This window comes from Arachis stenosperma, chromosome 8 (assembly GCF_014773155.1).
Source record: "Arachis stenosperma cultivar V10309 chromosome 8, arast.V10309.gnm1.PFL2, whole genome shotgun sequence".
NCBI lineage: Eukaryota > Viridiplantae > Streptophyta > Magnoliopsida > Fabales > Fabaceae > Arachis > Arachis stenosperma.
In genome coordinates, this window is record NC_080384.1 from 47786868 (window position 1) to 47801651 (window position 14784).

Genomic DNA, 14784 nt, shown 5'->3' on the forward strand with positions numbered 1-14784 from the left:
TTCAGAAAATTAACAAGATGTGCAACACTTCATATTTAACAAAGAACGTTTAAGAATAAATCTTAATTGTTGATAAAAAATAATAATATTTGTTAGTTATGTAGCATTATTAATAAAATTATAATAAATAAATATATAATAAACAACAAATTATAATTGAGATGACATAATTTTTTTTATTTTTATTTAAATATCTCGAATTTAAGTCATAGATTTAGAAAAATAAATAAACAAACAAATAAATAATAAAAACTGATATACAATTGTCTTTATATAAAATTACTAGTTAAAAATTATTACATAATAATTTTGTCAAACATTTCAAATTATCCAATAGTTCTCAACTCACGACTTTACAAATAAATGTATAATAGATAAAGATATTTTGAATTTCAAATATCATTTGGGAAGTCACCCAAAAAAACAAAAAAAATCATTTCGGAAATGAACGACCTTTACCTTCATTAACTAACTTAGTCACGAAGTCAATATATATTGGAATTTGGAACGCAAATTTTGGGTGTTGAGTAGCAAAGCAGAGTGAAAGTAGAAGTGGCCTTATAGACACACCATTGACCAGTGACGATCCTTTTCTTCCTCGCAATTTTGATCTTCATTCTTTGGTCAGTTTCTCTGTTACTTCATTCTCTTGTCTCTTCTTTTTCCTTCTGCCTCATCATCATCATCATCATGCTCTTCAATCGCTTCCGACTGCTCAAATTTCACTCAAGTTCATCACTCTTTAGTTAGCGGTTCAGTTTTGTGTTATTTTTTTCCACATTTATGATTCGTTACGTGTGAAAAGTGAATTTTTCAGTGAACAAGCTGATTTTTTTGTCCGAAAAGCAGAAACATACATCCTAATTTCGTAAATATCTTGAAGCCATTTAAGCCAACCTTGTTCATGTTTGTTTATCCAAATCATTTTAATAAAGACTATTATTTATTTACGTTCTTTACGTTTATTCATGAGCCAGTGAATCTAGTATGTGTAACTTCTTTTTCTTTATATAAAAGGTGTTCTTGAGCTTCAGCTGTATTTTTTGTTTTATTTCTTGATTCATTTGCACTTATTGACTCAATTGTATTTTTGCGTTTTCATTTTCTGTTTTCACTTTTCGGTGCTGTCTGTTTTCAGAATTGTGTGGAAAAAAAAAAAATAGGAGGTGAAATCAGAAATTGGATTTTATTGTTTTTATTATTTTCTCTTTTTCCTCCACAAGATCTAGAAAACAAAACATACTAGAAATAAAAACAGAAAATGAAACAAACCAAACGCACCTTTAGAAGAAGGTTGGATAATATCATAGTTCCAGAAATCATTGACATTTTCTGCAGGTTGCACTCATTGACATTGTTGAAACTTTTTTGCTAGATTGTGACATTGTGTTTTGAAAACTAGATACTTATCCATATTCTTGACAGCTGATAATTGATTAGTTAGTAAAGTCATTTTATATATTATAGTAATTTAAGTTATGTAACATCTGATTTGTTTCAAAACTTACAGCCAGAACTGATAGGTTCTTTGGATAAATTTTCATCATTAAAAGTGTGGAAGTTGTTACAGACATGGCTGTCTTTAAATTAATTTGTCACATGGTCAATTAGTTTACATTAAGAAGGGTTTGTTTTACATGGAAAGCCCCCATTTGTGAAAAGCAGTGAAAGGTTTCCCTTGAAAACAAATTGGCGCGGAATGTGCATTCTAGTGTCCAAATCAATTGTCATCTATCCAAGTTTGCCAATGTGAATAAAATTTCAATGGATTTGAATTTGTAATATTTTGGATGTCATTTGAATATGCTCACAAATTTAAATTAACTATTTAAAATAGATGATCTAGCATCATGTTAGTGTTCCCTTTTGTTACTGCTTTTTCATTGTTTTACTTAGTTTGTTACTGCTATTCAGGAAACGCAAAAGAGTGCGTATGAAGGATGGGTAAAACAATTGAGTTGTCTGGATTTCCATTTTATGTTACCGTGGACCATGTAAAGACATATGTGGAACATATTACTGGTGAAGGAACTGTATTTGCTTTTAAGATAAGACAAAGCCAAGGTAAGGATCAAAGGAAATACGCAATTATTCAATTTATCTCTGCAAGAAATGCTTCACTCATGATGTCCAAAGCTACCAAAAAGTTGTTGTTTGGAAATTCTCGTCTGAAGGCTAGGGAAATGATGAAAGATATTGTGCCAAACCCAAGATCCTCTCAGCATTGTTTGAACAATGTGAAACTGCATTTCGGCTGTCAGCTCTCAGAGGAAAGGATCTCTGTTTTATGGAGAAATATGGATGTCCGTTTATGTTTCGGGTCTGGAATGAGAAAGTTTCATTTCTTTCTGTCCCATAACAATTCAGAATATAAACTTGAGCTTTATTATGACAATATTTGGAAGATTGAGCTGCATCGACCCCGAGATGAAACTGCTAATTATCTCCTGATTCAGGTTCTTAAATCTAAACTTATCGTTATTGGTTTTAATCTATTCTTCAGATTTAGGTAACATTTTTATTATAGTGGAAAAATGTAACTTCCAACAGGAGTTACCCCTTATAGTCACTCTCCTACCCATTGAACATAACAAATACATTGCTTGAGTACCTCGTTTACCAAAAATTTACAATGAACTGAACCTGAAGTGATAACTCAAACTAGTAACAAGCAATCTTCGTATGTTTATTAAAACAAACAGGTATAAACCATCTCTCTTGCAAGCAAGCAACAACTACATATAATGAGGAGAGTAGCCTTTAGAAATCTCACTGACAATTCTCACTTACTATTTTCCTTTTCGTTTCATCTATAACTATGTGTAAACCTTCGACCATCCTCGCAACTATTTTTCGTACCAATTCATCTAGTGCATAAGGTTTAAATTTGATGTCAAGCGTGTTATTACTTATTGTAACTTTTTCCTTTTTTAATGTGTTTCAGAATTTACCATGTTGATATGACTTAGAAAGCCGAAATATTTTCTCTCGAATTTTTGTCCTTTTTCTTTTTGTGGGATTTTTTACCTTGTAATTGCATGTTGCTATGGTTGCCCTATGCATGACTTGTGATGAACATCTTTAATTTTTCTTCAAATGCAGTTACTTGGTGCTCCCCGTATTTTTGAGAAAGAAGAATATACTTTGGGAGATATATATGATGATCCGTTATTCAACTACTATAAAGATGACTCCAATGACCAATGGATTCGAGCAATAGATTTCACACCTTGCAACTGTATTGGCCAGTCTACTGCTATAGTTATAGAGCTTCCAGATGGCCAACATTTTCCAGATTTCAGGGAAAACTTTGGTTATTATGAGGAAAGTGAGAGGCCATTCACTTTAGAGACAGGAGCTCCTTTTTCGAGCAATCTCGGCCTTGTTCCAATTGTTACTCCTCCACAAGGCACTCAAATACCATATGACATCTTGTTCAAAGTTAATTCACTGGTTCAACATGGGTGTCTTGCTGGTCCATCACTTGATGATGGCTTTTATCGTTTGGTTGATCCATGCAGAGTGAAGCTTGAATATATAGAACATGCTTTAGAAAAAATATCTTATTCAAAGGAGTCCTGTTATGATCCCATAAAGTGGCTGAGTGATCAGTACAGAAGGTACATTGCCAGCAATGCATCGGGGAAGCCTCTTCGATCACCTGCGATATCCTTGGATACTGGTTTGGTCTATGTAAAGAGGGTTCAGATTACACCCTGCAAAGTGTATTTTTATGGTCCAGAGGTTAATGTCTCAAATCGTGTTCTTCGCCATTTCCAGCAGGATATTGACAACTTCCTGCGCGTTTCATTTGTTGATGAAGAGTTAGAAAAACTGTATTCTACTGATTTGTCGCAACGTGCTTCTGTGAATATTAAGACTGAAATATACATAAGAATTCTTTCTATCCTTAGAGATGGCATTACTATTGGTGACAAGAAGTTTGAATTTCTAGCTTTCTCGTCAAGTCAGTTGCGGGAAAATTCTCTTTGGATGTTTGCTCCTACAGCAACTGGACGTACTGCTGCATATATCAGGAAATGGATGGGAGATTTTCATCGTATTAGAAATGTGGCCAAATATGCTGCTAGGCTGGGGCAATCTTTTGGTTCATCTACTGAAACACTAAGTGTTGAGAAGGATGAAATTGAAGTTATTCCTGATGTAGAGTTTAATGGCTATGTCTTCTCTGATGGAATTGGAAAGATATCTCGTGAATTTGCCAAGAAGGTTGCTAAAAAATGTGGTTACAGTTCTACTCCGTCCGCCTTTCAGATCCGATATGGCGGATACAAAGGAGTTGTGGCTGTCGACCCAACATTGACAGCAAAGCTATCACTGAGGAAGAGTATGCTGAAGTATGATTCAGATAACACAAAGTTGGATGTTTTGGGATGTAGTAAATTTCAGCCTTGTTATCTAAATCGTCAATTGATTTCTCTGTTATCTACTCTTGGCATCAATGATGAAGTTTTTGAGAAAAAACAGAAAGAGGCTGTCGATCAACTGAATACTATATTAACAGATTCATCAAAGGCGCACGAGGCTCTGGACATGATGTACACTGGGGAAATCAGTAATGTTCTAAAGGAGATGCTCATCTGTGGCTACAAGCCGAATGAAGAACCGTTTCTATCAATGATGCTGCAAACATTCAGGGCATCAAAACTTTTGGAATTGCGAATCAAGACTAGGATCCTTATTCCAAACGGACGAGTAATGATGGGTTGTCTCGATGAAACTGGAAGCCTAGAATATGGTCAGGTGTTCCTTCAATTCTCTAACCATAGTTCTTCTTCGTATGGTCGTGAAAGATCTTACATAGTCAATGGTAAGGTAGTAGTGGCGAAAAACCCCTGCTTGCACCCAGGAGATGTGCGCGTTCTAAAGGCTGTGAATGTGCCAGCCTTGCATCACATGTTAGATTGTGTTGTTTTCCCTCAGAAAGGACACAGGTACTTATATTTCTTAATATTTCAATCATTGTTTTTATGGTAAACACTATCTCATAAGATACTGTATCATCTATATTTAAGTGCAGTCCAAGTCTTAAGTCACTAAAATTTTACATAAAACAAGTTTGATGAAATAATTAATGGGTAGTGCTAGGGAGCCAATGGCTTAAGTGTATACAATGTGTACAATGGGTTAAACCTTTGGTCCATGAATAAAATGAACATCACCCACACTATCCACAATAATCATCCGAATACCAGGGATAATAAACATCTCATGTCATAAAATCACTCATCCTAAAAACTTAAGTTAATTTTAGAGTTCACCAAGGATTGAACCCTTGACCTTTCGAATCTAGAACTCTAATACCATGTCATGAACCCACTCATCCCAAAAGTGTAACCTGACAGGATAATGTAACACTAATGGTCATATCTCTAATATTTCCTAAATCTCCATTGTACACATTGTACGTTTAGACCATTGGCTCCCTATACTTTTCCATAATTAATACCTACTTTGCCTTTACCATGAATATTTATTTCTCTCAGGTGCATTATCTATTAGGCAGCTGCACTGCTGCAAAATTATGGAGAATAATTTTTTAATAAATATGATAATGCTATGAAGTATGAACTGCTAGTTTTACGTGTTGAAAATTGGCCATGGTTCTGTTACGTTTATGAACTCCATTCATTCTAAGAGACTGCCTTCTAGCTATCTTTGGTACTCTTTCCATTTCAAATTAACTGTATCTTTTTAGGTGTGCATGATCATTATACAACTATTGAATTGAAATGTAATAATCAGAAAAGAAAGACAAAAGTTTCCCTAGTATTAATTTTTCCCTCCATTAATAATTTCTTGAAATTAAAAAACGACACTTAATTTGCAACAAAAAAGAAGAGACACTTAATTTGAAAACTTTCAAAAGTTATAAGTAGAACCTGCAATGCAGTTTTGGGGAAAAATGATAAAAGAGAAAGAATGAAGGTGAAAAGGACCTGCATGCAATGCAGTTTTGGGGTAAAGAAAAGAAAAGAGTAAATCAGAGTAAGAATGAAAGGAAAAAAAAACCCTGCAATGCAGTTGCAGCTAATACATATTCTTTCAGGCATCCATATTGTTTGTCTTTATTAGATATGTTAGTCAAATGCTTATGAGTTTCAAATCACATTCATTATACATGATCTGAAATGGTACATCAAAGTTGGTCTTCTTTAAATATGCTTGAGAAAGTTATTTCCATTCATAAATGCTTCTGTAAATTTCTGCATGTGGCCATCAATAACTGGTTTTTGTTCTAAGGCCTCATCCAAATGAGTGTTCGGGAAGTGATTTGGATGGCGATATTTACTTTGTTTCTTGGGACCCTGAATTGATTCCTTCAAGTGAAATCGAACCAATGGACTATACTGCAGCTCCAAGTAAGGAACTGGATCATGATGTCATGATCGAGGTATCGTTCTTCGATATTGCTATCTTTGTTGTATTTGATATTATTTTTGGTTTGAAATCTTATGTTGCTATTATGTATAATCTTTAGAAGTGTTTCAACGTTTTCTGCTGTTGCTATGGATTATGTTGTCACATTCATCCAAGGTTTCACTTCAATACTGATTATAAGTTATAAAAACTTGATTTCATCCAACTTGTCATTTCTTTCTGCCATTTTTTATTGTTAACTTACTCTCTATCTAAATCCAATACTCATGTAAATTAGAATTTATGTCAATTTGTTATTTTTTTCTAGTGTCATTCCATAAGTCAAAAGTTTCAACAACAATCTTATAAATACTAGTTATGTTCAGCATGTGTTGCTAGACTTGTTCAGAAAAACCAAAATTTAGCCTCAAAAGTCACTTAGTCTCTTTTATCACAAATAACACCTAAAACATTTCTCTTTTTCCTACACGAAGCTTGAACTCTATAACTTAGATATCTCTATTTCTTTAGTATTTATTATGATAGACCCAAGATACTCAATCCATTTAACTTGCGGTATGGTCTGAGTTCGTCTTCGTGTCTTCCTTACCAATACACACTCCATACATTCTGTTATTTCCACCACAACAAAATCTTGAGTGCATCCAATCTTATAATCACAACTCTCGCTTTATTTCATTTTTTTTAATCACTTGATACAGGATATTGAGGAGTATTTTGTAAACTACATAGTTAATGACAGTCTAGGAATAATTGGCAATGCACACACTGTCTTTGCGGATCGAGAGCCGTTAAAAGCAATGTCGGAACCATGTCTCAAGCTAGCAAAGCTATATTCAATAGCAGTTGACTTTCCAAAAACTGGTGTTCCAGCCGTTATTCCTCACGAACTTTATGTAAAAGAATATCCAGACTTTATGGAGAAGCTTAATAAACCGTCCTACGACTCGCAGAATGTTATAGGAAAGCTTTTCAGGGAAGTGCGAGGAATCGCAACGAGTGCCAGCTCGATCACCACATCCTTTACCAGGGAAGTGGCTATACAGTCATATGACCCTGATATGGAAGTTGATGGTTTTATGGATTATGTTGATGATGCTTTCTTTCACAAAACCAACTATGACTACATGCTGGGAAATTTGATGGACTACTATGGGGTCAAGACAGAAGCCGAAATCTTTGGCGGGAATATCATGAGAATGTCAAAATCTTTCAGCAAAAATAGGGATTCAGATGCAATTAATGCAGCTGTGAGGTCTCTAAGGAAAGAGGCTCGAACATGGTTCAACGATGGCGATGGCGATGGCGATGATGCCTATGCAAAGGCTTCTGCATGGTATTATGTTACTTATCATCCTGATTACTATGGTCTCTATAATGAAGGCATGAATAGGGGCCATTTTTTAAGTTTCCCATGGTGTGTTTACCCTCAACTTGTTCAAATCAAGAAGGAGAAAGCTTGCATTAGAAGGTCTTATAGTCTTTCAATGGAGGATAGGTTTCTCGGTTGAGTTGGAATTGACAATTCTGCCCTTCTCTGCTGCTGTGGAGCATGCAGCTCCTCTTTATTTTCTATGTTGTGAGTAATTTAAGGGTGTGAATATTGTACATCAGTACATGTATGTAATATGATGATGAATAGTATGTTATGGATGAGTGGACATTGTAGTTGCAGATGTGTTAATATATCCTGTGTTATTTCACTTATATGTAATGCCTGGGAAATAACGCAGGTGAAAATTCAGGTGAAGTCGACTTCACGTGAAGTTGATATTTGACAATTTTTAGATGAAAATTTAGTCAAATCAGTTAAATCATTTAACGGCTCTCAGGTCTCAATTTCACGTGAACTGCACCTGAATTTTCACCAATAACGCAGGTCAATTCCCACATAATGACTTGATGAGTTATAATACATACAGAAATATTAGACAACCTAAGTTTTCTTTTTCTTTTTTATTTTTTAACCAAGTCTAACCAAGTTAAAATTTGCATATGCGAATTCTTTCTTTATAAGATTCTTTTTCTTTGTTCTCTCTTTTTTCATTATCATCATCATGATTATCATCATTATAATCACTTCCTCTTCTTCCATGATTTCTTCCTCCTCTTTTTTTTCAATTAGAATAAATTACCATTTGTATCTATAAAAGATATAAATGCTGACAAATATACCAATGTAAGAATAAAATGACAATTGTAACTACGGAAGATGGCCTTTGTGTGCCAAGAGTATCCGGATTTGGGTTACGCAATTGATCCGTTAGGGTACTTTTGACACATGGAAGCTCTCTTCCATGTTTATAATTGTCGTTTTATTCTTATACGGGTACATTTGTCCTTGTCAGTATATTTCATGGGTACAAATGGTAATTTATTCTTTTCTATTATCATCATTATCCTCTTTCGTTTATTTCTTTTTCTTCAGCGACGTTGTCTTCTTCCAAAAAGAATAAGAAAAAATTGCACCATTTTGTTTTATGCATGACGTTTAAAATATTTCGGTGTCAAAATTAAGAAATTTTTATGTTATAGTTAAAAGAATTTGGTGCTATTTTTTTAATATTTTTTTCAAATAACTCTTTTATTTTTCATAGTTTTTCTTATTTTACACTCAATTTTTATTATTTTACCCTTTAAGAAGAATAAAAATAAAAAAATCAAACAAAAAAGAGAAAGAAATTACACAACTTTTTGTTTGATTTTTTTATTTATCCCTTTTGACAATAAACACAACAAATTTTTGAAGAAAAATATATAATTTTATAAATAAAAATACAGAAATTTTGCACGAATGAAGAAGAAAGAAAAAGAAAAAAAACTGTAGTATCAAGTTCAAAATCTTAAAAAATTTTAGTATCAAAATTATGAAATTTTGTATTAAAATTAAAAATTTTCTGCATCACGATTAAAAAATTTCGGATTAAAAAGTGTGATTTCCTGCGTATGTCGGTTTATGTTAAATTTGGGGTAATTATACTAGAATTAATTGATAAAAATACTTAGATGTATAGTAAAACCTTAATACAAATAAGTTATAAGTACAATAAATTTAAACATAGATAGATAAAATTTGATTATATTCGATGTTGGAACTAAAATTGATTAAATTAGATCGGTTTGATTTTGGTAAGATAACAGGGTCATTGAAGTAGAAAAAGAAAAAAAAGACAGTGATAATTTGCATGTGATGATAGGTAAAACTGATAAAAAAATTATTACACGTTAATTGTAAAAAGATTAAAAATAATAAAATTAAAAGTTATTTCAAACATATAAAATTAAATTAAATCAAACATTAAAAATATTTGTAAAACTTTTACCTTTAGGAAAAAAAAATATTTTACCTCATTATTAAAAAGTAAATCATTAAAATCTAAGTAGTTAGGACTTAGGAGTGGTCTAGTATGGGTGGTTAATTTGAATGACAACTATTATTTGATATTTTTTAATTATTATTTCTGCCACAAATAAGATGAAGAGAAAAAGATATGAACATATAAAGGTTAGAAAGAAAAACCTGTAATAATAGCCTTGTTAAGTTTCTGAGTTTCATGGTGGTGAATGGTGATGATTCATTATCATTATTCATTAACATTAACACAACAAAAAGAAAAAGGCACATAGGGCTTCATTGCCCAAAAACAAAAAATCATAGCGACTAAACAGAAAAATATTATAAAAAAAATCGTGATAGCAAATGCACACTTAATTATTTCTCTTCTACTCATTATTCTTGAAAAATAATCGATTTTTCACCATTGCAAGCTTCAAATTCGCGAATTCACCACAACGCATTCCAATTCCCCAAATGAATCTCTTCAAATCAGGCGTAATTCCCGCATTCCTTCCATGAACGAGATATAGGGTTCTTCCAACCTTGTTCTTCCCCTTTCACGGAAGAAAAAGAAAACAAAATCCATAAGGTACATTGCATCTCTCCATAGCTGCCTTTGATAGATGTTTTCTTTTTAGTTCTATTTGTTTCCATGATTAATCTTTCATCTTGTCATATCTATGTGTGTAATGTGGTTTCAAATGATTTATCTTTTGAAAATTTTTATGGTAAAACAAAACGAACTCTTTTTATTTGGAAACTTTTGTCATGTTACATTTGTATGGATTGGTGTTAGTATAAAATTCATTGTTTTGATCAACTTGCATATTGGCGTTATTTTGCATGAGATAACTTGTTTGAGAGTGCTAAGTTATATTCTTAATTATTCCCTTAATATTTAAATGAGTGCAAATTTAAATATATTATTCTTTTAAGAATATCAAAGATATAAAACATTTGAAATTTTTTATTTAGAAATTAACAGAGTGATTCGGAGAATTGTGAAGTATAAACTTGGTGAAATATAGTGTCTTTATTTATTTATTTATTTAATTTGAATGTGGTTCATCAAGGTAAATATGATAAATGGGGATGTCCGGTGATATGAGGAGCTTTTCTTATTTTTATAATCTATTTCCTTGTTCAAATCAATACATTTTGTTAGTAATCATTTTACAGATTGATGATTGTTAAAGTGAACTAGAAGAAGCATAGGTCCTATGATGGTTTTAAACTTCAACAACTTGAAGTTTTAGCTTCCAAGTTCCAATGCATTTGCAATGTCTACTTTCAATATGTGTCAACCTTTGTTTCCATTTAAACTTCAGCATCCACTGCACTTATTTATTTGAAATAACCCTTCAGCTCATGTATATATGTGATGGTGGACAACTCTTGAGAAGTGAGAACTGAATTTCAATAATTTGACTTCAATGTATTTATTAAAGCAATGTTATTTGTGCTTAAATTTCTGTGATAAACAACGCATGATATAGTATATAATGGGTGATATTTCTAGTTTTAGAAATTTGGATTATGCCTGGACTAAAAACATTGCGCTTTTATTTCATACCAGGTTGGCTAACCACAGTTCCGAACCGAAGATGTTCGACCTGTATTGATTCTACCCTTGATGGCTTCCTCAAAAAGATTCTAATTTTACCAGATTCACCAACTAGGTAGGCACAATGTTCAAGCAAATCCTCAGCAAGCTCCCTCGCAACAAGAAGGTTGATGCTGATGAGTCAAGCCAAGTTGATTCATCCTCTGAGCCAAGCTCCTCCATGGACATCCCTGAAACCCCACGTGCCGCTGGTAAAAACCACCATACAGACCGTGGCAGCTCTTCCAACGCAAAGCGGGCGTCTTCTATTTTTCCAGAAAGCACCATTTCAGGGATTGAAGCCTTGATCCCTTTCAAGGATGTTCCACCCTTGGAGAAGATGAACCTCTTTGTTAGCAAGCTCAACCTTTGTTGTGTCACCTTCGATTTCACCGACCCAAGTAAAAACACTGTCGAAAAGGACATAAAAAGAAGAACTTTGATTGAACTCGTTGATTTTGTAGCTTCTGGCTCTATTAAATTCACTGAGCCGGCTATTCTAGCAATGTGTAGAATGTGTGCCATCAACTTATTCCGTGTTTTCCCACCAAATTACCGGTCTCGGCGGTTGTCCGGTGGCAGAGATGGCGAGAATGATGATGATGAGCCATCTTTTGATCCTTCTTGGCCACACTTGCAAATTGTGTATGACTTGTTGCTTAAGTTTGTTAGTTCCCCTTGTCTTGATGCAAAGGTGGCAAAGAAATACATTGATTGTTCATTTATTTCGAGATTGCTAGAGTTGTTTGATTCAGAGGATCCTAGGGAGAGGGATTGCTTAAAAACCATAATGCATAGGGTTTATGGTAAATTCATGGTGCACAGGCCTTACATAAGAAAGTCCATTAACAATGTGTTCTTTAGGTTTGTGTTTGAAACTGAGAGGCACAATGGGATTGCTGAGTTGTTAGAGATCTTTGGAAGCATAATTAGTGGTTTTGCTTTGCCTTTGAAGGAGGAGCACAAGATCTTCTTATGGAGGGTGTTGATCCCCTTGCACAAGCCCAAATCCCTGGGGGTATACTACCAGCAATTGTCCTATTGCATCACTCAATTTATAGAGAAAGAGCCAAAGTTGGCGAGTACCGTCATTAGAGGATTGTTGAAATATTGGCCTATAACCAATAGTCAGAAGGAGGTGATGTTCCTTGGTGAATTGGAAGAAATTCTGGAAGTGATTAACATGGTAGAGTTCCAGAAGGTCATGCTGCCGTTGTTTTGGCAAATTGGATGCTGCATTAACAGTTCTCATTTTCAGGTACAACTGTTAACTGTTGAGTTATACTGAATCCATTTGCTGATACCTTGGTTATTGTTATCCGCTTAATCCTATGCTAGGCTTTTTAGTGAGAATTGAATGCATGCACTTTTACTTGTCTAAAATATGGAGGAATTCGAACACCCTGGTTTGCATATTCTCAATGTGGATGCTAGCTTTTTCCCTTCTAGGCATTTTTCGCATTTCAGCTTAAGAGTTCGATAGTATTTCTTTCACCATAAATCGAGCATGACGAAAAATTGAAGTATCCATCCGAGAATTATTCTCTGCAGGTCCTTATTTGTTAGCTTGTGTTAGTTTTGGGCTACAGGATTTTAAAGTGTTCATATTATTTCTTTAGAGCTCTCCATAGTTGTTTGAATCTCCCATTGGAATCACAACTCTCTTTCTTATGAATTGTTTCAGGTAGCTGAAAGAGCCCTTTTCTTGTGGAACAACGACCACATCGTCAACTTGATCGCTCACAACCGTCAGGTAATCTTGCCGATCATATTACCGGCGTTAGATAGGAATTGTCAAGCCCATTGGAACCAGGCAGTTCTCAACTTAACTCTCAATGTTAGGAAGATATTTGTAGAGATGGATGAGAAGCTGTACGTTTCGTGCCTTGCTCGGTTCAAAGAGGAAGAAGCAAGGCAAAGCTCGGAAGCCGAGAAGCGGAAGGAAGCATGGAAACAACTCGAGAAAGCGGCCGGTGTCCGATCAGAGATTGGAAACACAACTGTTTTAGTTTAGTGTCTCCAATTTGATAACCTTACAAAACTGTATGTATCATAGACCCTCAATTACATCTTTTTTCTTTCATTCATTTATTTTTTAATTTTTTCCCTCTCCCTGTTAATAGTGGAAATGGCTATAATTGGGAGAGTGGGTTCTGTTTTTGGGGTCCTATATATATCACGCTTTTGATGCTTCTTAGGCATGGCAGTAGCCAAAAAATGTTGTAATTATAACGGTTTTGATTGCTAATTTTCTAACGTATTGATGCAACTTTTACTTCAAATTAAACTGATGAGAAAAAAGGGACCATGTCGCAGATCAAAAAGTTTATTTCCATAATCATCTCTGCGTGATTTTCCATTCTTAGCACTATGTTTTTTTCTTTTTTTCTTTTTTTTGATACTCCCAATGACGTTGACGTCATTTCTATGTGAAGATGTCTTTGTAAGAGTATTTATTTATTTTACTTCTCAAAGCACTTAATATATAAAAGTTTAAAATAGACTATGATAGGATTCATGGTGGGGGGTGGAGTTTGTGATGTGGTCGTTATGAACAAAGTAAGGGTGGTTTTGGGGCGGAGTTGCTCTTCCTCCCATTGCTTGTTGTCATGGCGGCACAATTTCGGCAGCTGAGGAGGTTGAAGGTGACAGGTCGTGATGAGAGTGGTGGTGGCCTGGTGAAGGTAGTAAGGGTAAAGATCGAACACAAATTTACTCTTTAGGCGACAATGCTGCTGATGGGTGGAGGAATTGGGACTTCGGAGCATGGCAGGAAGAAGAAGAGTACTAAGATTAGACTTGTGTTTTGAAGCTGCTGAGATGATAAATATGGGATCAACATTTTTAAGGTGAAAAAGTTGGTAAAGAAATAAAGTAAAAAGTTAATCACTCTTAAATTATGATAATGAGACATATATTTTATGGAAGTTATAGAATCAATAGTGATTAATCTTTCATTTTGTTACTTCACCAACTTTTTTACTCTACAGTTAAATTCTAAAATATGATTTTTACTATTTTGTTTTGATGGATGAAAAAGATAAAATAAGGACAATTTATACAAATAAATTGAATGAATGAAATTTTTATGCAAATACAATATTGACAATTTCCAGATGCAAATACAACAAATGCAATTGTATGTAATTCGTTACACCCTGTAGCGGAATTCAATTGCACAATTTACTACAGGTTATTGCGGATTACGTTGAGAACTTCAATACTCATAAATCGTTACAGGGTGTAGCGAATTACATACAATTGCGTTTGTTGCATTTGCGTCTGAAAATTGTCAATATTGTATTTGTATAAAGGTTTTCTTCAATCATTTTATTTGTGTAAATTGCCCATAAAATAATGAAAGAAAAATATTTGCAAATATAAATGTTAAAGTGTTGTTTTGAAATATATTAAGTTATAATTTAATAATTTTAACAATACT

The 14784-nt window shown here is 33.8% G+C and overlaps 2 protein-coding genes across 3 annotated transcripts; both read left to right on the plus strand.

Annotated features, from left to right (window-relative positions):
• Window positions 1–487: 487 nt before the first annotated feature.
• Window positions 488–8354, plus strand: LOC130944482 (probable RNA-dependent RNA polymerase 1). Its single transcript, XM_057872820.1, has 5 exons — window positions 488–623; window positions 1915–2456; window positions 3103–4955; window positions 6265–6415; window positions 7104–8354. Exons 2-5 carry the CDS (start codon window positions 1941–1943, stop codon window positions 7911–7913), a joined length of 3330 nt encoding a protein of 1109 aa, XP_057728803.1. The 5' UTR covers window positions 488–623; window positions 1915–1940; the 3' UTR covers window positions 7914–8354.
• A 1652-nt stretch (window positions 8355–10006) lies between these two features.
• On the plus strand, window positions 10007–13572 carry LOC130946261 (serine/threonine protein phosphatase 2A 57 kDa regulatory subunit B' kappa isoform-like). 2 transcript variants are annotated; one of them, XM_057874934.1, is made up of 4 exons: window positions 10007–10328; window positions 11316–12600; window positions 13027–13095; window positions 13185–13287. In XM_057874934.1, the coding sequence occupies exons 2-4, from the start codon at window positions 11428–11430 to the stop codon at window positions 13206–13208; spliced, it is 1266 nt and encodes a 421-aa protein (XP_057730917.1). In that variant the 5' UTR covers window positions 10007–10328; window positions 11316–11427; the 3' UTR covers window positions 13209–13287. The 2 variants fall into 2 exon arrangements, with proteins under 2 accessions (XP_057730917.1, XP_057730916.1); XM_057874933.1 differs by having other exon boundaries at window positions 10010–10328; window positions 13027–13572.
• The last annotated feature ends 1212 nt before the right edge of the window (window positions 13573–14784 follow it).